Source organism: Chionomys nivalis, chromosome 19 (assembly GCF_950005125.1).
Source record: "Chionomys nivalis chromosome 19, mChiNiv1.1, whole genome shotgun sequence".
Lineage (NCBI taxonomy): Eukaryota > Metazoa > Chordata > Mammalia > Rodentia > Cricetidae > Chionomys > Chionomys nivalis.
Genome location: NC_080104.1, coordinates 11,903,715 through 11,928,284, shown reverse-complemented (window position 1 = coordinate 11,928,284; position 24,570 = coordinate 11,903,715). Strand labels below are relative to the sequence as shown.

The 24,570-nt window shown below is 42.3% G+C and overlaps 2 protein-coding genes across 5 annotated transcripts in view; one reads left to right on the top strand and one right to left on the bottom strand.

Annotated features, from left to right (window-relative positions):
- Polh (DNA polymerase eta) overlaps positions 1 to 14,190 on the bottom strand; it is a 40,951-nt gene extending 26,761 nt beyond the window's left edge. Inside the window, exons 1-4 of one of the 2 annotated variants that reach the window (XM_057752013.1) lie at positions 13,933 to 14,190; positions 9,143 to 9,284; positions 8,354 to 8,488; positions 1,742 to 1,956 (exon numbers count right to left, since the gene is read on the bottom strand). In XM_057752013.1, the coding sequence (XP_057607996.1) occupies positions 1,742 to 1,956; positions 8,354 to 8,488; positions 9,143 to 9,279 (487 nt within the window). In that variant the 5' untranslated portion in view covers positions 9,280 to 9,284; positions 13,933 to 14,190. Of the gene's footprint in view, positions 1 to 1,741; positions 1,957 to 8,353; positions 8,489 to 9,142; positions 9,285 to 13,932 lie in introns of those variants that run through there. The other variant, XM_057752014.1, reaches the window with a different exon arrangement.
- A 120-nt stretch (positions 14,191 to 14,310) lies between these two features.
- Xpo5 (exportin 5) overlaps positions 14,311 to 24,570 on the top strand; it is a 40,144-nt gene continuing 29,884 nt past the window's right edge. For all 3 annotated transcript variants that reach the window (XM_057751784.1, XM_057751783.1, XM_057751782.1), the window contains exons 1-5: positions 14,311 to 14,598; positions 16,076 to 16,197; positions 17,920 to 17,992; positions 19,796 to 19,933; positions 20,093 to 20,275. In XM_057751784.1, the coding sequence (XP_057607767.1) occupies positions 14,494 to 14,598; positions 16,076 to 16,197; positions 17,920 to 17,992; positions 19,796 to 19,933; positions 20,093 to 20,275 (621 nt within the window). In that variant the 5' untranslated portion in view covers positions 14,311 to 14,493. The remainder of the gene's footprint in view (positions 14,599 to 16,075; positions 16,198 to 17,919; positions 17,993 to 19,795; positions 19,934 to 20,092; positions 20,276 to 24,570) is intronic.

The following is a 24,570-nucleotide window of genomic DNA, read 5'->3' as shown; positions in this document are numbered from 1 at the left end:
CCACAGCCCAGTCTACACTCTATTCTTAATAAAAGACTAGAATTAACTCCACCCCCACCCATTTTCCACTGTGCAGTCAGTCAACAGAGCCCACCTCAAAATTATTTCCCACAACAGTATAACTATTCCTGCTTTACTCACCTTGTTTCTTACACTACCCTAACTCTTTAAAGAAGTATTTGTTTTTAATTATGTGTACACTTGTGTGTTTTTGTATAAGAGTGTGCATGTGAATGCAGGTGTTCTCAGAAGAGAGCACCAAATTCCTGGAGTTACAGGTGGTTGTAAACTGTTTGATGTGGGTGTTGGGAACCAAATGTGGGTCTTCTACAAGAGCAGTGTGTGCTCCTGACCACTGAGCCATCTCTTTAATTTAAAAACAAATTAAGATGTATTTATTTTGTAAGTTGGGGAATGGGGTATGCACCAAAGCACCAAAGCACACATGTGGAGATCAAAGAACAACTTGCAGGAGTCAGTGCTTTCCTTTCACAGTGCAGGTCCTAGGGGCTGAACTCAGGTCATCAGGCATCAGTAAGTGCCTTCACTTGCTGTGGTGCTTTGAATGAGAATGGTGTCCGGAAGCTCATATATTTGAATACTTGGTCCTCAGCTGGTACAAAATGTTTGAAAAGAATTAGAAGGTATAGTCTTGTTGGAAGAGGCATGTCCCTGGGAATAGGCTTTGAGGTTTTAAAAGCCCATGAAATTTCTGGTTTTGCGTGCTCTCTCTCTCTCTCTCTCTCTCTCTCTCTCTCTCTCTCTCTCTCTCTCTCTCTCTCTCTCCAACAATTAAGTTCTCAGCTACTGCTCCAGCACCATGACTATCTGACTTATGCCATGTTCCCCATGATGGTCAAGGACTCCCCGACTGAAACTGTAATCCCAATAAACTCTTTCTATAAGTCGCTTTGATCATGGCATCTGCACAGCAATAGAAAAGTAAGACACCCGCAGAATGAAGCCCATCCACCTCAACTCTTCCCACTTGGTTTGAGGGTGTACTCAAGGACAAGCACTTGCTAGTACACTGGAGGTCCTGCTTGTCTCTAGTGTAAAACAAAATAGAAGCCTCAAACCCAAAATTCACCATATAATGCCCATAATTTAAATACTCTTAACTACTAATATTATCAATCTATCAACCTTATCTTCCTGTTTAAAATTGCAGTTGTCTCTCACAAAACTTGCAACCTAAAAGATTTATGATTGAGTGTGGTAGTATATGCTTGTAATCCTAGTAACTACAATGGCTGGGCGGGGGCGGGAGGAGCGGTGTAGAGAATTTGAGGCAGCCTGGGCTACAGAGGAAGATCCTTTCTCTTGAGAAAAAATTTTAAATTGGTCAACCCCTACTTTTAAAAAGGTTCTCCATTTAAAAAGTCCATTCTGGGGCTGGAGAGATGGCTCAGCAGTTAGAGCACTGACTGCTCTTCCAGAGGACCTGGGTTCAACACTATGAATTAATCTACAGATGAAGGAAGCAGTCAGCCTTCTACCTTCTGCTGATAACACTAAACTGACGTGGTTATATAGCTAAAGAGATATTTACTTTCAAACAAATTTCACAGCTTCTCATCATGCATATTCCTGGAAAGATAAAGAAAAATTGTATATCCTTTCATGCGAGTTTCTGTGATACATACAGGCAACAATTTAAGTATCATTCTAGAAAAAAATCAGCATAACCAAGCAAAGCAGGTTCCAAAAGCAGGAAGCAGAAGTAATTTGATACAAGTACCTTTCTGGATAGTCTCTTCTACTGTAGGGCCTCGGGGCAACCCTTCAATGTAAGTGCTGGGTAACAAGTCTGCTGAGATAGGCTGACCTTGTAACTTTTCAAGTCTTTCTTGCACAGCACTGGTTAGGTCTATATAAGCCTCATCGATGCTGGCACGTTCAATCACAGCAAACTGAGACATTATCTCCATGACTTCAACACTAGCTTCCCGGTACCTAAGGATAAGGATCATACATGCAGGCCATAAATGAATACAACCTTGAGACTGTCAGCCCCATATTGTTCTTTCCATAATGAACAAGAATACATGCCTGTAATCCCAGCACATGGGAGGCAGAGGTAGAGAGATCTCTGAATTGGGAGGCCAGCCTGGTCTACACAATGAGTTCCAGGACAGCCAGGACTACACAGAAACACTGTCTCAAAAAAAAAAAAAAAAATCCATAAGCAAGTGACAAGTGGCTTAATAAAGATGTATTAATTACTCAACTGAAGGAAACAATGGATAGGTAGACAAACAATAGAAACAAGAAAAAGGAAGAATCCTAGGAAAGCCTTTTTATGAAGTGCTAGCATTATGCCAAGTTAAAAAGCATACAGACCCTGAACACACTCGTGTGTTAAAGACTTCTCTAAAAGGAAAAGAAATGCCTTGCACCACGAAACATTCTACTATATGATGTAGGTGGGTCTTCTGTCTATCTGTTGCTTTCATTGGTTAATTAATAAAGAAACTGCTTGGCCTGATAGGTCAGAACATAGGTGGGTGGAGTAGACAGAACAGAATGCTGGGAGGAAGAAGGCAGTGAGGCAGACACAATGAAGCTCCGGCTCAAGATGGACGTAGGTTAGAATCTTCCCGGTAAGCCACCACCTTGTGGTGCTATACACATTAATAGAAATGGGTTAATCAAGGTGTGAGAGTTATCAAGTAAGAGGCTATAGATAACGGGCCAGGCAGTGTTTAAAAGAATACAATTTGTGTGTTGTTATTTCGGGTGTAAAGCTAGCCCTGCGGGAGCCGGGCAGGATGAAAAGCAGGCCCGCCGCTCCACATCACTACAAATGGTGCCCAGACGTGGATAACTGAATCCACAGAAAGCCTGAGAAAGCTTGGGAAAGAATAAAGCATGTTTTCTTGGTAGCAGCAATTTCTTGGGTCTGCTCTGCTTGCTAGAGGCAAGCAAGTGCTCTCATCTAAGAGAGGCTTCCAGACTCAGCTTTAGCTGCAAAACCTTGCAGCTCTTTTAAGAGGTCCCGCCACGAAACACTTAAACGGTGTTGATGAAAAGCTAAACGCATGCTTTTCAGTTTTTAGCTGTAGCAGGAAAAAAGCTGTGCTGTTTTAAAATGCCAGCTTTCTGGGCCATCCTGCCAGGGCAAACTCTGACTCTTTCAGGCAGGCAGTCCGACTGAGTGTGGTCTGTGAACAGAATGCTGCAGCTTGCTTGCTGGCAGGGACTTTGAAATGCCATAGAGTTGTGGCAATAAAAATGGCTACAGCTGGTATCTCAGTACCTCCGCCATGAGGCTGGAAAGCTAAGGAATGGGCTGGACCTAGCCAGCAAAGCCATGGCTTTAATCCTACCCATATTGCTCAGTAATTTAAAGGCTCATGTGGTCAGAAAAAGAGAGATACAGTAAAGAGAGATTCAAAAACAAAGAAAACTTCTAAATGATTTACAGTGTGTTAAAAATATATGCAGGCTAAAAGTTAAAGTTCTTAAAGTAAAAAACAAAAAAGAGAAAGAGAGTAGTTGGGTGTGGTAGCATACACATTTAATTCCAACACTTGGGAGGCAGAGGTAGATTGACCTCTGTAACTTCAAGATGTGTAGCACACCCCTTTAATCCCAATGCCTGGGTGGCAGAGACAGACAGATCTCTGTGAGTTCAAGGTGTTGTAGCACACACCTTTAATCCCAGCACTTGGGAGGCAGAGGCAAGTGGATCTATGTGAGTTCAAGGACAGCCTGGTCTACAGAGTTATTCCAGGACAAAGATATACAGAGAACGTGTCTCAAAATATAAAAGTAAAAATAAATGAAATAGAGGTTAAAATAAAGCCGCACAAAGATGGAAAATACACACAGAATCTTGATACTGTATGCTATTATGCTCTCTTTGAATTGTTTGAATGCCAAGGAAGGAACAACAGCTGCTAAAAGATATTTTAGCTGAACTAATCCAACATAGATATTTTGAAAATACCTTGACTTCAAAATTTGGATCTAAAGTTATGATGCTTTGGAAAAGTTCTTTTTTTTTCACAGAAGATGAGACCCTGTGGATTGCTTCTATCCCAATATGGTATGATAGACCACGCCCTCCTGAAAGGTTGCTGTGAACACTCTCAAAAAATTACTTCACTCAACTGCTGACTGAGATGAATCTAGCACACAGGTTATAACATGAAAGACCTGAATAACACCCCATTCAGCACGAAGCAGTTTGGAGAGAAATAATTGCGCTCATATTCCCAAATATTGTTTATAAATGTTCTTTTACATTTTTTTTTTTTTTTTTTTTTTTTTTGGTTTTTCAAGACAGGGTTTCTCTGTGGCTTTGGAGCCTGTCCTGGAACTAGCTCTTGTAGACCAGGCTGGTCTCGAACTCACAGAGATTCACCTGCCTCTGCCTCCCAAGTGCTGGGATTAAAGGCGTGCGCCACCACCGCCCGGCTGTTCTTTTACATTTAAAGGGGGATATGAGATAGATATGAATAATTTGCATTGGTATGGATTTTAAGGTCAATTTTGTTATATGTATATGTATTTCTGATATTGATTAAGGTATTGTGATTGTGTAGTTCATTTAAAAATGCAATGTTTAATTAGGAAATATAGGTTGTTACTGGATAATCATCAATAATAGTCAAGCTTGTAGTCATGTTAGTTAGATTTTCTATATGTGCATAGATATATTTCAGATAGGTATTCTTCATATCTTTCAAAGACTATAGAATATGGCATTTAATGTTTTAATAACTTATGGTTTTTCATGACAACGAGACGTGTTTGCTCCTGGCAGCACCAATCTACTTCAAGAGGAAGATGGGCATCGAAACTGCTCTTGCCTGTACTGATGCATAAACTGGACACACAGAACCCACAGAGAGAGGACTGCTGAACTTGCCTAAAGGTGAGATGGTCTTTGGGGGTCCTGATTCATGAAACTGTCTGTGAGACATTCTGCAGGACACAGCAGAAAGTGACTGAACTGTCTCTGAAATTTCCTGCTTCGTGGAAAAGTCTGCTGCATACTATGGGCCTGTAGGCTGAAGATGGATTCCCCAACAGTACAAAAGAACTTTGGGTGACTATCCAGACAGCGAGACACCTCTGTCATTTCTAGAGTTTGGAAGTTGCTTATTTCTTGTTTACTTAGGTAGTATTATATCCTTCTGGAATATTTGATGGAGTTGAAGAATATATAAATAGTTATTGTTTTCCTTAGTTATGATAAAAGATAAAATAGATATAAATATTGTAATTGTAATTCTTGCTTGATAACTGTTTTGTTATATGTAATTTTACTATGTTAAAGTTAAAGCCTTTTTTGTTTAAACAGAAAAAGGGGAAATGATGTAGGTGGGTCTTTTATCTATCTGTTGCTTTCATTGATTAATTAATAAAGAAACTGCTTGGCCTGATAGGTCAGAACATAGGTGGGTGGAGTAGACAGATCAGAATGCTGGGAGGAAGAAGGCAGTTAGGCAGGCACAATGAAGCTCTGGCTCAAGAAGGACGTAGGTTAGAACCTTCCCGGTAAGTCACTACCTGGTGGTGCTACACACATTAATAGAAATGGGTTAATTAAGATGTGAGAGTTATCTAGTAAGAGGCTAGAGCTAATGGGCTAGGCAGTGTTTAAAAGAATACAATTTGTGTACTGTTATTTCGGGTGTAAAGCTAGCCCTGCGGGAGCTGGGTGGGATAAAAAGCAGGCCTGCCGCTTGGCATCACTACAACTATATTCACTTATCCCTTTGCTATTTACATACAACCAAAATATCTTTTGCTTCAGAGTCTATCTTCAAACAAGACAACTTATGCAGAACATGGCACTCAGCACAACAGATCTTTCTTATGACAGCAACTCTCACTACAAATTAACAAACTGACTATGGACTTCAGTTTCAGTGTTTAGCTAGTGTAAGCCAATTGCTCTGGACATGCTATCATTCAAATTATGAAGACAAGTGCCTAGAATTTGGTGATACACTTGGGCAGGGAGGTCACTTTCTTTTGGGGAATACCATCTTATCATAGATCTATCTAAGACATGGATAGCCTTTTGTCAACTTGACATAAGCTAGGGTCATCTGGGAAAATAAAACTTCAATTGAGAAAATGCTTGTACTGCAGGTGGACTTTGGGGTTTCAAATGCTCAGGCCAGACCTAGTGTCTCTGCCTCTTCCTGCTGCTTTTGGATCTGGATGTAGAACTCTGAGCTGCCAGCCACACTGAACCTCATAGAAGAGAAAGTGGGAAGGACACTTGATCGCATTGGCACAGAAGACCGCTTCCTAAATATAACCCCAGTACTACAGACACTGAGAGAAACAATTAATAAATGGGACCTCCTGAAACTGAGAAGTTTCTGTAAAGCAAAGGACACAGTCAACAAGACAAAACGGCAGCCTACAAAATGGGAAAATAGCTTCACCAACCCACATCAGACAGACAGCTGATCTCCAAAATACACAAAGAACTCAAAAAAATTAGTCATCAAAAGAACAAATAATCTAATACAAAAATAGGGTAGAGACTTAAACAGAGAACTCTCAACAGACGAATCTCAAATGGTTGAAAGACACTTAGGGAAATGTTCAACATCCTTAGCCATAAGAGAAATGCAAATCAAAACAACTCTGAGATTTCATCTTACACCTGTAAGAATGCCAAGACCAAAAACACTGATGACATCTTATGCTGGAGAGGATGTGGGGTAAAGGGAACACTCCTGCATTGCTGGTGGGAGTGCAAACTGGTATAGCTGCTTTGGATACCTGCATGGCTATTTCTCAGAAAATTAGGAAACAACCTACCTCAAGACCCAGTAATACAACTTTTGGGTATATACCCAAAGGATGCTCAATCGTACCACAAGGACATGTGCTCAAGTATGTTTATAGCAGCATTACTTGTCATAGCTAGAACCTGGAAACAACCTAAGTGCTCCTTGACTGAAGAATGGATAAGATATGTGTACATTTACACAACGGAGTACTACAGAGCAGAAAAAAACAATGACATCTTGAAATTTGCAGGCAAATGGATGGATCTAGAAAACATCATATTGAGTGAGGTAACCGAGACCCAGAAAGACAATTATCATATGTACTCACTCATAAGTGGCTTTTATACATAAAACAAAGAAAACCACCCTACAATTCACAATCCCAGAGAACCTAGACAACAACGAGGACCTTAAGAGAGCCATACATAAATCTAATGTACATGGGAAGTAGAAAAAAACAAGATCTCCTGAGTAAATTGGGAGCATGGGGATTATGGGAGAAGGTAGAAGGGGAGGGAAGAGGAAAGGAGGAGAGCGGAGAAAAATATATAGCTCAATAAAAACAATAATAATTAAAAGGAACTCTGAGCTGCCCTGACTGCCTGTGTGCCGCCATACTCTCTGCATCAAAATAAAAGACTAATAAACCTCTGAAAGTCTAAGCAAGCCACAATTAAATGTTTTCTTTCTATAAGAATTGTCATGGTCCTGGTGTCTCTTCACAGCAATAGAACACTGACTAAAGCAGGACCATTATAATGACTGGAACTTGTGTCTACCTCTATACATGTCCCTCATTCTAGGGCAAACCTTCAAGTTTGCAGAGAGACAAAATCAACTGAAGAAGAAAAAAGGCAAGGGTTGGAGAGGTAGCTAAGCAGTTAAGAGCCCTGGCTGCTCTTCGTTTCAATTCCCTGCACCCACATGGCAGCTCATGGAACTGTTTATAACTCCAGTTCCAGGGTATCTGACACCCTCACACAGACATACATGCAGATAAAACACCAATGCACATTAAATAAAAATAAATAAATTTTTAAAAAATAAGGCAAATAAAGTCCTCCCCCCTCACCCCCGTCCTTTCCAACTTGGGCTCAGGAAAATGGCTCCCACAAAGAAGGTGGCAATAAGAACGGTCATTCACCATCTACGAGGCCCAATGTAGGTTCTGGGAAACAAACTCAGGTCCTCTCTGAGAACAGTACCTCCTCTTAACCATTGAGCCATCTTTCATCTCCCCATGACTGATTTTTAAACAAGGAAGATAATAAGTGGTTCCTTAAAGACAAGAACTTAAAAGCAGTAATAAAATTATTACTGAAGTACACATAAAATATTTAACTCATAGACACAGGATGTGGACAGAAAAACATTTCATATTTGTTTGAACAACAGTTGATTGAGTACACTGCAAGGAACAACAAGCTAGCATAACAAGTATCACCTGTAGCTTTTTTTTTTAAGTGGCCCTTGGTATTAAACCTAGGATTGAATAAATGCTAGGCAACCACTCTATCACAGGCCACACTCTCATATACACAAAACACTGCCTAAGTCCTCTATGCTCCTTTATAATGTTTTTTGCTTACTTGGTGAGGTTAGCTTTCCCACGGGACTCACGAACTTGTGCCAGGAGAAGATCTGGACATAGCTTCTTAGCATCATCTGCCCACATGTTTCTAGTGACCCCAAATGCACGAGCTTCATAACTCACTGCAATAATTCTAAAGTTAGGGAGAGAAAAGGAAACAAAACCAAAAGTATTACATGATCTCAAACAACAAACGTTAACAAAAGTAGGCCATAAACACATAAAATTAGAAATTTTGTGACCACAGATGCTATTATTCAATTGCAGACACAGCAGTTCAGAAACCTCAAAAATAAGACCTAGAATAGAATCATTGAGTTTCCATAGACTAAAATAGTAGTGGGGTCTGGGGTGATGGTGAAGTATTAAGAGCACTGCTTGCTCTTTTTACCCGGGCTTGATTCCCAGCACCCAAATGATGGCTCATCAGTAACTCCAGTCCCAGAGGATTTGACACCCTATTTTGCCCTCTGTGGGTACTGTATGCAGGTGGTACACAGACACAGAAGTGGACAAAACACACACATAATTTTTTTTTTAAATACTAAGAGGGGCTGGAAAGATGGCTCAGTCTCAGTAAAGTGTCTGCCATGCAAGGTAGTAGACCTAGGTTGGGATCCCTAGGACCCACAGAAAAAGCTGGGTGCAGTAGTACATGCCTTTAATTCCAGGTCTGTGAGAGTAGAAACAGGTGGCTCTCTAGATTTGCTGACCAGTCAGCCTAGCTGAATCTGATGTGTGTGAACATGTACACACACACACACACGACACCATCAATTATACATACCCACCACCTTTCCATGATTTGTACTGTACAACTGCACAAGGTTTATTCCTCAAGTGAGGATTTTGTCGCTGTTCCACCTGGACAAAAAAACAATCCATATCCACAAGAGCAACCACTCGATCCTGCCCAGCAGCCATTTATTCTGGAAGACATTCAGAAATAGAAAATAATTAATCTAAAATACAAAAACACAACAAAAGACTCCTATTATATGTCGACCACGTGCGGTAGGTGCACATCTTTGATCTCAGCACTCAGGAGGCAGGGGCAGATAGATCTTTATTGAGGTTTATTGGGGTACCAGCCCCTAAACCTCTCAGGATTCAAAAGGAATGCTACAGCAAGTGCTAGAACTGGCTATAGAAATGAGAGTAAGGGAAATGAATCAGCTCACATACATCTCTTATCACGTCCCATTTAGTCTTCTGTCCTGCTGCAAAAGTTTCGTCTAGCTTATAGACACATATAGACACAATCAACAATTCTCTGGCAATAGCACAGTACAGGGCTGGAATTCCTTCAGGGTCATTAAAGGCACGAATAAAATAAATAAAATAAAATAAAAACACAGAGACAGATATTGGGGTTCAAGCTGAAGATCAGAAAAGCAAAACAGTCAAGCCACTAGAGAAGTTTCACCTCTACCAAGGCTGGGCGACTGCCCTTGTCATCTCCCATTTTATATTCCCCTTTAGTGCTGGGATTAAAAGCATGTGACTCCTTAGTACTGGGTTTAAAGGTGTGTGACATCATTGCCTGGCCTCTAGTGGCTTAGTTTTACCCTCTGATCTTCAGGCAAGCTTATTTATTAAAACATAAATAAAATACCACTACAGATAAGGATTTTTACACAAAGCTGTAGCTGTCAGCTTACTTTTTGGCTCAAAGTGGGAGTGGTCTGTGAAAGTCTCTGTGAACTCTTAAGGGGGAAGGAGTTTAATTAAGAGAGAGATTGAGTCATTAGAGAAGCTAGGGAGGGGGATTCATGTGCTACAATATATTCTTAAATGACTAAGTGAAGAGCTAAACGTTTGTAATCAGTAAAGCCATGAGCAAGGCAGGAATCATCCTTTACTCGACGCAGTAAAAAGCAGAATAGGGGTAAACTGAGGTTGCTCTCCCAAGTTGACTGTGGGAGAATTCAGGGCACCCAGTATATATTCTATATATCAAAATTATACAGTAAATGAAAAGTCCTCTTCCAGGCTAGCCACAGATGTATGAGCCCAGTAGATGAGATAAACAGTGGGAAACAGTAAAGCTATTCCTAGGGAAGAGATGAAGTGACTCATAAGAGAAATTATGGAGAAGACCAGCCAGTTTCCACAGCTAGTAACTCCACAGCCTTTCCAGGTGTGGCTCCCTATGACCCATTTGGTAGGTCAGTCTGTGGAATACTAGTCATCCTGCTATACCTCTCATGGCCCTTGACGGATCTTCAGGTCTACACAGTGAGACCCTTTCTCAAAACAACAGTAACAACTGTATTTCCACATTCTAACTGATGAGTCACAGCATGAATAGGAGCATGGGAATTAAGAAGAATGGAAGCCATTTCCTTACTGTTGACATGAGAATAAAGTAATACAATTGTATAAAGGTAATACATAAAGCTTTAAATACAGTTTCAGGGGGCTCATATTCTCCTGCCTTTATTTCCCAAGTGGTGGGATTAGAAGCATGCATCAAAACACCTGGCTACTCATTCTCAGTAACAGACATTTCATAAATAGCCAAAGTTGCCTGTTTTATTACTGTTCTGTTGTGTGAAGGGACACCATGATCCAAGCAACTCTTATAAAAGAGAGCATTTAATTGGGTGCTTGGTTACAGAGGGTTAGTCCATGGTCATCATGGCAGGAAGCAGATAGGCATGGGGCCGGAGTGGTAGCTGGAAAATGTTACATCCTGATCTATAGGCAGAGAGAAGTGACAGGGCCTACTGTGGGCTTTTGAAACCTCAAAGCCCACCCCCAGTGGTACAGCTCTGCTGTGGAATAATCCTCCCTACACTGTGAATATATATTCTTCTCAATGGTTAATAAAAAGTTGACAGGCTGGTAGTGAGGCAGGAAGCATAGGTGGGACAACCAGAAACAGATGACTCTGGAGTCAGAGGAGACTCCAGCCAGAGGCCGAGGAAGCAGGTTGTGTAGAAAATGAGGTAACAAGTCAAGAGCCATGGCGTAAAGCATGGATAAGAAATATGGGTTAATTTAAATGTAAGAGTTACCTAGCAACAAGCCTGAGTTATTCACTGAGCATTTATAATTAAGACTGAGTAGTTATTTGTGAAGTGGCTGCTGGACAGGGAATTTTCACTTACGCAGCCCCTCTAACAAGGTCATACCTCGAACTCTGTCCAAACAGTTCCACTACCTAAAGACCAAGCATTCAAACATATGAGTCTATGGGGGGTGGAACAGTCACTGTCACTCAAACCACCACAGTGCCTAACAATGGACTCAGCATCATAATTCATAGGAAAATGAACATTAAAACTACTCAGACCAAAAACCCACAAAGTACACTAGGTAGAGAGGGCAAAAGGGTAATAGATAAACCCTAACTGTAAATTTAGGAAAAAAAGAAGAAAATGTTGTATATCAATCAACCTCAGATTGAAAACATTCAGGGAAAAACCACGCACAATGACTGTATATGGATACTTCCCATCATTATCTATGATATACAGATTATCTATTTATATAGTTACTTATATTCTAGGTATTAGGATTTGAAGTATTTGTGAGAGGGTGGGATGGGATGTTTCTCACTGTTAGAGCTCTTTCCTAGCATTCTCAAGACTACAACTTTGAACCTTAGCAAGTGACTCTGTGTGTGTGTCTATATATACAGTGACATAGGTCACACGCAAACACTACATGTGACATTTTATGTAAGAGACCCAAGCACCTGCAGTCTGGGTATCCTGCAGACTTCAGGAAGAGCATTCTGGAATCAATCTTCCTGTGAATTTGGAAGGACTATATCTATCTATCTATCTATCTATCTATCTATCTATCTATCTAAAATATCATAGCATTCATGCAAAATTGGAAGAGGCATGAGACAGGGTCTCACTGTGTAGCTCTGGCTACCCTGTAGCTCCCTATAAAGACCAGGTTGGCTTCAAAGTCACAGAGATCCAACTGCCTCTGCTAGGACTAAAGGAGTTTGCCACTGCAACTTTCATCAGGTAAAACTGTTTATTTTGAAATAATTTTTAAAAAATTTGGATATAGAGAATAGTGGCATGCCTCTGTAATTCTAGCACTCAAGTGGCTAAGGCAAGATGATTTTAAGTTCAAGGTCAACCTGAGCTACATAGAAAGAACTTTGTTCCAAGAACATACACACACACACACAAAGAGAGAAAGAGAGAGAATAATCTAATACTACATAAATATCCTGTTTCTCTGCAAACTTTCAACAGCTCCTACCTTGTGAGGCTCCTACCTCTTACAACTACTTTGTGGGGCTCAGTGATTTTCTATTTGTGCAATTCCTTTGTTGTTATGAGAAGTGGTTACTTTATTTTCCCACCTGTACTTACTTATTTTTATTTTTTTTATTTTTTTAAAATATTTATTTATTATGTATACAATATTCTGTCTGTGTGTATGCCTGCAGGTCAGAAGAGGGCACCAGACCTCATTACAGATGGTTGTGAGCCACCATGTGGTTGCTGGGAATTGAACTCAGGACCTTTGGAAGAGCAGGCAATGCTCTTAACCACTGAGCCATCTCTCCAGCCCCCCTTACTTATTTTTAAAAGACAGAATGTCACATAGCCCAAATTGGCCTCAAAACTTGCTCTGCTAACCACTGAGATTACATCATGATTTTTAAAGGTGCTCAAGGCACTTACACTACACAGCAGCTTTGCATACCAATGGCCTATCATAACACTTCCACAGGAACACAGGAAATTCATGATTTAAATACAAGAAACAGGTTATACAGATGAGTGAGTACCTAACCGTAACTTGAATTTTTCTTTTTCAAATGAACATTCACCTTGAAAATAAGCTGCAGTATTAGTGTAAAGATAATAAATAAAGATCGGAATGTTCAAGGCCTTAACTCCTTAATCACTCACCTACGCAAGTCAGGCGTGCCTTTGTTTTGAAGAGGTTTTTCTGTAACACTGGAACAGATAAAGCCAGAAAATGGCAAATGTGCTGCCACAATCAATACAGGGAAGTGCCACATTCGATATAGATATCAGATGTGAAACAAGAACCTGTGATTTAAGGGCAGCAAGCATAATCATAAACTAAGTAGAAAAAACTCCTTATATGTGTTTCTTTTGTACTAATGTCTGTATCAGTGTAAAATCAGCGCACTGCCGAAACTTTGCTTCCGAAAGGATTATGTTAATTTAGGTTTGGCTTTTTTTCCTTTTTTTTTTTTTTTCTGAAGCAGAATCTCACGCTGTGGCTCAGGCTGTCCTCAAACCCGAAGCAATCCTACTGTCTCAGTCTCCAGAGGCGTAGTGGGATGCGTTTTAAAACATTTTGGTTTATCCCTTCTGTACAAAACACATCTGGAGCGTAGTAACATGCACAAGAAAATATGTACCGGTGAAGAGGAAGGTTTAAGTTACAAGTAAATAATCCTTTCAACAAGACAACATTCCTTAGAGACAATCTCAGGGCCTTCTCGCCACTGAAGCATGTTTCCACTTCGGCCAAGTATACCCCCAGTTATCCAAGAAAAACCAACAGCCAAGACAACGGAAGCAATCCGACACAGCGATTCCGAACCCCGAGTTTTAATGTCCTTACCCCCGGCGGCGGGCACCTGTCAAAACTGCCAAGAGCAGTGCTGCGGGCTGCGGGCTGCGTCCCCTGGAGGGAAATGACGGCGTCTACACAATCTCGTCGCCTTCCCAGGAGCAGGTCAGTGGGTTCCGAGAGGCCGGCTGCCCGTGTCGACGGAGAATCGAGCCGGTATCCCTAGGATCCCACCAAGCAACGAGCCCGCGCAGCCTGAAAGTTTGCGTCCCACAGCAAACCCAGAGGAGATGGAGTTCAGCTCCGCGCGCGCGCGCGCGCAGCGAGGGACGGTTGGTGCGCCTGCGCATCGCGAAACTTCCGTTCCCGCGCCCCGCCCACTCAGGCAGGGCCGACTCAATGAGCCGCCACTTCCGTGCGCGCATGCGCGGTGGCGGGGCTGGCGCGTGCGCAGCGCTGTGTTCGTCCCAGCTCCTGCCTCTGCTGCTCACCCTCCTCCTCCGGTTCCCCACCCCCAGCCCGCCGCGGCCTGGTTATCAACGTGTGGTCCGGCCAGGGGAGCCGTGTGCGCCTCGTGCTCCCGGGTCGGCGGTGGTGTTTCCGGCTCTAGCCATGGATATGGAGCAAGTGAACGCGCTGTGCGAGGAGCTAGTGAAAGCGGTGACGGTCATGATGGACCCCAGCTCCACCCAGCGCTACCGGCTGGAAGCCCTCAAGGTAGCTGGGGTCCTGGCGCCCTGGGCCTGCCCCGAGACCCCCATCCCAGTTTTCCCCGACGGCCTTTCCAAGCTCATTTTGTCTCCCGCCTCTGCAGCCATTGGATCTCCCACTCGCAGTTGGTACAGTGGCTTCTGGTCGCGCGGGCCGCCTCACCCCTTCTCGTTTGGGTCTTCTCTTCGTTTGCGCGCCCGTCCCTAAGTGCTGCGCATTCCCCAGCCACTTCGCAGTGGCCTTTCTGCCCACTGCTTACTTCTTTTCACTCTTGACCTCACCACGGATCTCCACCACAGCAGGCTGCGCTCGTTCTGACGCCCGGGCAAGCCCCACATTGCCTGGCGTTCTAGGAGCGCACGTGCAAATTCTGTCCCCAATGCCATCCTCATTGCATTGCCGATCCATTCCAGACTTGTGGTGATTTCAAACCCCCGAGTATCCCTTTTTCTTACGGTCTTACATGACTTTCTTTCTAGTCTTGGGCATCTCTAGCTGATTCGTTAACACTCCTCCACTGTTTATGGGTGTGAGATATTCTGCTATTTTTGCGCAAAGATGAGCCTTACCACTGGCTTTGCATTTTCACAAGGGCACTTTGGTTTCCTGGAAATAGTTTTCTTGAGTCCCAGGTGCTGCCCCAAGGTCTATCTCAAGTTTTGCTATTTGGGAACCGGCAACAGAGCTTCTTCCCCATTAGAGTGAGCAACAACATATAGGTGTATGTGGTACAGGGTTTAGAATCAAACAGCTGTGTGCTTTTTTTTTTTTAAATTGTGAAGAGTTTTACACAGGCACAGAAATAGAATACTACAGAGACCTCGAATAGGCCTGTGACTGAAACGCAGACGCACAGATGCGCTTGTTTACTGTCTTTTCCTGTCAGCCACAGTTTTTAAAGCTAATCCCAGGGGTTGCCGTTCCTCCTCTATTGGTATATCTCTAACGTTTTTTCCTTCTTTTAGGGCCACTTTCTTTTTAGTGTTAACATGATTACTGTGAAAGTAGATCATTAGTAATACTAATCTAGATCATGCAACTTAAAATACAGTGGAAAAGGCAGGCCTATAATCCCCAGTACTCAGGAGACTAAGGCGGTAAATTCAAAAGTTAAAGACCAGCCCAGGCAATTTCGAGAGACCCTTTCTCAAGAAGTGAACAAACTGCTTAGAGGGTGAAGTGCTATTGTGGCTGCCGGGTGCTGGCATCCAAGCATAGCTGTGGAAGAGACTAGCAGATCCCTGAGTTTGCTGGCTAGTCAGTCTAGCCAAGAGAGAAAGACATTCAGCTTCAGTTTCTGGCTTTCATTTGCTTGCTCAGCTACATACACATGCACATACATAAATATACTGCATACACTTATCAAAAAGAGAAAGCCGAGGATCTAGTGAAAGGTTCAGTTCCCAGAAACAATGCACACAATCAGCTAAGGTTGGGATTTTCTCATGTTTCCCCGTGGAAATAATAACTTTTCTTCTTTCAGTTTTGTGAAGAGTTTAAAGAAAAGTGCCCTATCTGTGTCCCGTGTGGCTTGAGGTTGGCTGAAATAACACAGATTGCCATCGTCAGACATTTTGGCCTTCAGATCCTGGAACATGTTGTCAAGTAAGGAGCTCTTGGCCACTGCAATCTGCTGAAGAGAGCAACTCTTTAATCCTTTTATGACCTCCACAGGTGCTTTTCCAATGGCTAGGAGAGAACAGAACTCAGGGTTTTTACTTCTTGTTCAGTTAAGTCATCTCTGTAAATGTGTTACACACGCTAAGCATTCAACAAGCCAGGCATAGTGGCTCACGTTGGCTGTGCAGGAGAAACTAAAGCAGGAATATTGCCACAAGTTCAGGCTCACATACGCTACATAGTTCCAGTATAGTGAGCTATAGAGTGAAACTTTGTATCAAGAAACCAAAATTTAAAAAAGAAACAGAGCACACACACACACCCCTTAGGGTTTCACTGTGTGGCTTTGGAGCCTGTCCTTGCACTCAGCAGAGATCCATCTGCCTCTGCCTTCCAAGTGCTGCAATTAAAGGCATGCATGTGCCACCAACGCCCAGCCAGAAAAACTTTTTTGTTTTGAAAAGCATTGACACTGTAGATGCTAGATGGAATTTGTCAACAGAATCAAGGAGAAAAGCTGATTTGTGACATAAATCTTGTGTAAATGCTGGTTAATGGACAAGGCATATACAAAGCTCCTTGAGACTCTGTGTTACTTGTTTAAAATGGACTTTTGTTCATTCTCTGAGGAGCACAGAATCAAAAGTAGAATTTTTAAATAGGTCAACCTAATTATTTTATGTGTATAAGTGTTTGCCTGCCTGTATGTATGTGTACCGTGTGCATGCCTGGTGCCCACAGAGGCCAGAAGAGGATATTGCATCTCCTGGAACTGGAGTTACAGATGGTGATGAGCTGCCATATGGGTGTTGGTACCCAAACTCAAATCCTCTGCAAGAGTAGCAAGTACTCTTAACTGCTGAGCCATCTTTCCAGCACCAAGGATGTTTTTAAGAGTTTTTGTTTTGTTTTGTTTTTTGAGACAGTTTTTCTGTGTAACAGTTCTGGCTGTCTTGGAACTCATTTTGTAGACCAGGCTGACCTTGAACTCACTAAAATCCACCTGCCTCTGCCTTCCAAGTACTGGTATTAAAAGTGTGCACCACCACCACCCAGCAAGAATTTATTATTTTTAATTAATGTGCATTTGTATGGGTATGTGCTTGTGAGTGAAGGTAGAATGCACATAATGTGTATGTGATCATCATGGAGCTTACAGGTGTTTGTGTGCTCCCAGCATAGGTGCTTGGAACCAAACTCAGATCTTCTTAATCACTGAGACACCTCTCCATCCTCAAACGTGTATTTGGGGGTGGGGAGCATGAGTTTTTGATTTCTTGAGACAGAGTCTCTCTATGACACCTTGACTGTCCTGGAATTCCTGGAATTCACTATGTAGATCAACCTGGCCTTGAAATCATAGATCCACCTGCTGTTACCTACCGAATGCTGGAATAAAAGTTGACAGTCACCACACCTGACCAAAAGTAGTTTTTTTGTTTTTGTTTTGTTTTGTTTTTTAAGACAGGGTTTCTCTGTAACAGCTCTGGCTGTCCTGAAACTCTCTCTGTAGACCAGGCTGACTTCAGACTGACAGAGATCCACCTGCCTCTGCGTCCCGAATGCTGGGATTAAAGGTGTGCGCCACCATAGCACAGCAAGTATAATTTCTTAATGAAACTTACAAAATGTAAAACAGGAAACAGATATTCTCTTATGAAGAAAAGTCTTCTAACATGGTTTTGTTGATTTTGTTTTGGTGGTCAGGTTTCGCTGGAACAGCATGTCACGATTGGAGAAGGTTTATCTGAAGAACAGTGTCATGGAGCTGCTCGTAAATGTGAGCAAAGGGTTGTTGGGAGGCTCGTATTCCCAGATATCCGCATGACCTTAAAGACAGAGCGGAGGAGATTAAACTTCTCAGCAAATGAATGAATATGATTCTTAGATGTAGCCGGATATGGTGTCACACACCTTTTACTCAGCACTGGGGAGGCAGAAGTGGGCAGATCTCAAGAGTTCAAGGCCAGACCAGTCTACAGCGAAGGCTACTTAGATCGTGCCTCAAAATAAATAGATAGATAAGATTCTTAGATGTAAATTAGATGATTACAACACCATTCACTTTGAATCTTTTTTGCTTTTTATCAAAGCTTAACTACTGTGAGCCATGTGATGAAACCATAGAGAGTGGATTTGTCTCAGTCATTAATAAGACTTCACACATGCTATAAATTGGTGGCCTTTTTATTTATTTAATTTAGTTAGTTTCACTATGTTCTGAGTGGTTTCAAACTATCCTCCCTCCCCTGCCTCCCAAGTACTGGGATTCCAGAGGTACTGTACCATGTCTAGCTAGCCTTTCTTTTTTTTTTTTTGAACGAGGACTTCATTCTGTGTCCCATATTGGCCTCCACCTGCCTTCAGCCTCTTGCATTCTGGGACTGCGGGCATCAGCCACCATGCCCATCCTTTCTTTTATAAGAGTGTATTAACAGGGGGTACATGTGTAGTTAGTGGGAGTTTTTTGAGATAGGTTCTCATGAAGCCCAGGGTAGCTTCGGTCTTGCTATATAGCTGAGAATAAACTTAAATTTTTGACCCTCCTGTGTACTGGGATTACAGACAAGTACTACCAACCTGACCTTCTCTACTTTTAATTGGGAAAAGATGTTTTACAAAATTAGATTAGTTTAAATTCTTGGGAGACAGTGACAGTTAATCTTCTTTAATATTGGAACTACTGGTGTTACAGCGCTCCTCAATGCCCTTGCAGTCTGTCAGTTTCCCAGTGCACATCTTACTTCTGCATCCCCTGTGATCTTCAAAACCATGAAGCAATACAAAAGCCTCTTCCATTTGTGAATAAGAGCAGCAGTGTTTTCCTGACTCTGACAGCCACTTATTAGCTGTTGAAACTGTCGTTTATATTTTACGTGGGAACATGGATTGCTGAGAATGCAAGACAAGTGATTCATACATGGAGAACAGGTTTAGGTTCAGAGGAGAATATTCTTTCAGTTCCATTCGTCTCTGTGGAGGGTTGGGTGTGGCGTGAGTACTATGGCGTGCGTTGGGAGTCAGAGGACAACTAGAGGGGATCAGTTCTTTCCTTCTACCATATGGGTTATGGGGATGGGACTGAGCTTGTCAGCCTTGGAGACAGCACCTTTCCTCACTGACACACACCTCTCACCCCTTTTGAGGCACAGTTTCATGTGGATCAGGCTGGGCACAAAGTTGATATGTTGTAGAGAATGACACTATTCTGTCACTGTGTGTACATACTCAAGCGTATACGTAGCACAGACATTGATGAAGGTTAAAGGACAACTTTGAGAAGTCAGTTCATTCCTTTTGCCACGGGTTTCTTGAGTGAACCCAAATCATCAGGCTTACACAGAAAGCTCAATTACCTGTTGAGCTGTCTCACTGGCTCAGAGGGTGACTTGACTTTCTGATCCTCCTCCACTGCCCATATGTGAGATTACAGATGTGTGCCACCACACTCAGTTTATGTCCTGTTGGGGATTAAAGCCAGGATCCAGCAAATACTGTACCAACTGGGTCACATTCGAAGTTCAAGGGCTCCGAGTTTTTATGCCTAGAGTTTAGTCTTACTGTCTTCATGTCTTTCTTTCAGGGAACGTTGAGTATTCTAGAGGAGGAGAACCACATTAAAGATGTTCTGTCCAGAATTATGGTAGAGATGATCAAACGAGAATGGCCACAGCACTGGCCTGACTTGCTGCTGGAACTGGACACTCTCTCCAGACAAGGGGTATGGAGTGCGTGCCTGCTGGCTGTGTGTGCTCATGGTTAGAGCAGTTGCAGAGTTTGCTTTGTAATCGTGTTCACGGTTTATCAATAGCAGGTCATCTGTTAGCATATGCACACAATAAAGTGCTTTTGGTTAACTAGCTTGTTTCTGTTGGCCTAGGAAACGCAGAGGGAGTTAGTGATGTTTATCCTTTTGCGGTTGGCAGAGGATGTAGTGACCTTTCAGACACTTCCCACTCAAAGAAGAAGGGATATTCAGCAAACATTAACGCAGAACATGGAAAGAATCTTCAGCTTTCTGCTCAGCACACTTCAGGAAAATGTAAACAAGTACCAGCAAATGGTATGGATTCCTCCCCGCAAGGTCCTCTCTTCCCAGGCTGGAACTTACACCCTGCTTATATTCTGAGCAAGCACTCTGCTGTGAAGCTGTACCTTTACCACACTCTTGCCTTTTGTTTTGAGTGAAGTTCTTGTTAAGTTGCCGAGGATGTCCTTGACCCCACTTAACCATCCAAGCAGGCCATGAGTTTGTGATCCTTTCCTTTGTCCCCCTGAGTAGCTGGGATTGCAGACCTATGCGCTGGGTACAGCAGATGTCCTGTATTTGACCTGAATGTAATGTTTTTTGTTTCGGGGTGTTTATTTGTTGTTTTTGTGAAAATGACTTTCCATGGGGATATGAGAGTGTATGGTTTTGCAGAAAGAAAGGCCTTTTTTTTTTTTTTTTTTTTTTTTTGAATGGGGAGTTTCAAGACAAGATTATTTTTCTGTGTAAGAGTTCTGTCTGTCCTGGAACTTGTTTTGTAGAGCAGACTGGCCTCTAACTCACTAAGATCCACCTGCCTCTGCATCCGAAGTGCTGGGATTAAAGGTGTGCACCACCATCGCCTGGCAGGAAAGGCCATCTTAAGAGCAAAATTTCTAGGAAATGTCAGAAAAATTAAACCATTTTCTCAGATATTCAGCTCAATGAGTTTATATGTAAATTTCTTTCAAAATAAAAGCATTCTTTTAAAATAGCATAAGAGCCAGGCATGGTGGCACACTCCTTTATTCCCATTACACGAAAGGCAGAGGGAAGCAGATCTCCCACGTTCCAAGCCAGCTTGGTATACTAGTGAGTTTCAGGTTAGCTAGGGGTACATAGTGAGACTTTGTCTGCAAAACCTAAGAAGCATAAAGCTGCAGTTTAAAATTTGTTATTAAAACTCTAGATGGTATTTGATTCCTCTCACAATCTTCTGTAAATCAAGTCCCAGAGGCTCTCATGCCCTCTTCTGGCCTTCTTAAGAACCAGACACACACTTGGTACCCATACACATAATTAATAAACAACAACCACAAAGCCTTTTTAGATTTTTGACAAGTCTTTAAAGTCCTGATGAATCAAGGTGTTCCTTTGGTCCTGGTTCCTTTTGCAGTGGGTTGGCTGTAGTAGGTATTAATTGTCACTGTGCGATGTTGTATTTTGTTCTCAGTGGGTTTTGCTTCTGTAGAAATGTTACAGGAAGCAGGCGGATCTCTGTGAGTTCGAGGCCAGCCTGGTCTACAAGAGCTAGTTCCAGGACAGGCACCAAAAGCTACAGAGAAACCCTGTCTCGAAAAACCAAAAAAAAAAAAAAAAAGAAATGTTACAGGAAGAGGAGAGGGCCTGCTTTTTTGTCCCGGCTGCCCAGCTAGCGTACACGTGAAATAATCACACAGAAACTGTATTAATTAAAAAAACGCTGCTTGGCCATTAGCTCTAGCCTCCTATTGGCTAACTCTCACATCTTGATTTAACCCATTTCTATTAACTGTATGTCACCACGAGGTCATGGCTTACTGGGAAAGATTCAGCATGTCTGACCTGGTAGCTCCATGGCAGCGCTATTTCGCGCTTGTTCGCTCTCGCTCTCTCTCTCTCTCTCTCTCTCTCTCTCTCTCTCTGCTTCTTCCTCCCAGAATTCAGGTCTGTCTTCTCCACCTCCCTAAGTTCTGCCCTATCAGGCCAAGCAGTTTCTTTATTGATTAACCAATGAAAGCAACACACAAACAGAAGGACCTCCTACACCACAGAAAAGAGTGGACAAACGCCTTTCCCACCTTTAATTTTTAGAAGGCATTTGAAAATTAATCTTGGAGTTTGAGAGATGGTTCATCAGGAAAGAGTGCTGAGGACCTGTCTGGTTCCCAGCACTTATATGACATCCCATAACTGTAATCCCAACTCCAAAGGACCCCATAACCTTTGGCCTCCACTGATACCTGTACACACGTGGCATGCACTCATGCAGACACACATATTTACATGAATGAAAACAATTTTTTTTCTGTTTTTTTCGAGGCAGGGTTTCTCTGTAGCTTTGGAACCTGTCCTAGATAGAAATAGCTCTTATAGACCAGGCTGGCCTTGAACTCCCAGAGATCTGCCTGTCTCTGTCTCCAGAGTACATGTGCCACCACCACCCAGTGAAAATAAAAATCTTTTAAAAAGAAAAAGTTAGCTGGGCATGGTAGTTCATGCCTTAAATCTCAACATTTGGCAGGCAGAGGCAGGAAGATCTCTGTGAGGTTGGGCCATCTGTGTTTTTAAAGTGAGTTCCAGGACAGGACAGCCAGAGGTACATGTTGAAACCCTGTCTTGAAAACCCTTATGGTATATATATTTTTAAGATTTATTTATTATGTATACAGTATTTTGTCTGCATGTGTGCCTGAAGGCGAGAAGAGAATGCCAGATCTCATTACAGATGGTTGTGAGCCACCCTGTGGTTGCTGGGAATTGAACTCAGAACCCCTGGAAGGATAGCCAGTGCTCTTAACCACTGAGCCATCTCTCTAGCCCCCCTAATAATTTGTATTATTATACAAAAACCTAGTAGGCAGTAGGAACTGAGGAAATGGTTCAGTGAATAAAGTTCTTGCCACACAAATATGAGGGCCCAAGCTAGGATCTCCAGCACCCTCATGACATCTTTGTCTGGGGGGTGTCTGTAATCCCAGTAATGAGCAATGGACACAGAACTTGCTAGATGGCTAGGCTAGCCAACTAACGAGATCTGGCTTCAGTCAAATACCCTTTCTCAAAAACAGGTGGAAGCCTGGCAGTGGTGGCGCACGCCTTTAATCCCAGCACTTGGGAGGCAGAGGCAGGCGGATCTCTGTGAGTTCGAGACCAGCCTGGTCTATAAGAGGTAGTTCCAGGACAGGCTCCAAAACCACAGAGAAACCCTGTCTCGAAAAACCAAAAAAAAAAAAAAAAAAAACAGGTGGAGAGCAATAGAAGATACATGATGTTGACCTCTAACCTCTACATCACTCCAACATACATGCACATATGTCTGTAGACATATCATTTACGTGTGCATATACCAATGTATATACCCTACAAAAAAAGAAGTTCAAGTTCACCCTCAGCTACGTATTTAAGGAGTCTATCTTAAAACAAAAATCAGAATCTATGTTCTCCCTTAGAAAATGAAATCCCTAGGAGTACCTTCTGTAAAATGGGTTATCTTCACAGAGGAAATCGGAGCAGGTTTGACTAGCCTCAAGATAACTTTTCCTGAAACACTTATTTGTATTGTCTAATAAATAGCAGTAAATTAATGATGATATTCCTTGATTCTTGAAAGAATTCTGGATCAAAATTTTTGGACCTCAGCAATATTTATACTTCGAGGGGTAGATTTCAAGACAGAGTTTATCTATATAACAGCGCTTGGTATCCTGGAACTTGCTTTGTAGGTAGACCAGGCTGACCTGGAACTCAGAGATATACCTGCCTCTGCCTTCCAAGAGCTGGGATTAAAGGCTTGAGCCACCATGCCCAGTTACTCTTAAATTTTTAAATGCTAGGTGTGGTAGTTCATACCTGTCATCCCACCCTCAGTGCAGGGCAAAGAAGTCAGGATATAAGATTCTCCTCTGCCAGATGGAGTTCAAGGCCAGCGTCTAGTAAGTAAGACCCACTCTGGCTCAAATAGTCTTAAACACAGAAGACTTAGCACGTGGAGAGCTCCACTTCATGCTTTAAGGTCTGTGAACAGCTTCACAGTACTATACGACCAAAAATGATTTTCTAAGCTGCAAAGTAACTCTGTAGGTAAGGGCACTTGCTGCCAAGCTTGGCAGCCTGAGTCTCATTCCTGAGACCACTTGGTAGAAGGAGAGAATTGAACATGTTTTTGTTACACTTGGATCTCCACATCCATTCTGTCCTGCACACACGCACATATTACAAATTATAAATGAACTCATTTATTATTTAATTTTTAGCACTTGGGGCCAGAGGCAGACAGATCTCTGTTTGAGGCTAGCCTGGTCCACATAGCCAGCCAGTGCTACATAGAGAGACCCTATCTCAAAAAACAATAGCAATAAGGAAGAAAATTGTTTTTGTATCTGCTCATCCCCTTGGGGTTCTTTCTCACTTTTTCTTAAAAAAAAAAATACATTTTCTCTGCTCACAAAACTTTTTTCCTTGTAGACAGCTATTGTTAGAGCAGTCTGTTGGTTTCTGTATATTAGGCGCACTCGGCAGAGTGTGTGCTGGAGCAGCTCAAATTGGTGATAGCTTGAACATAAATTAGAAGTAAACACACAGGGGTCTCCTTCCTTCACTTTGTTACTCATGTTTGAGATATGGTCTCA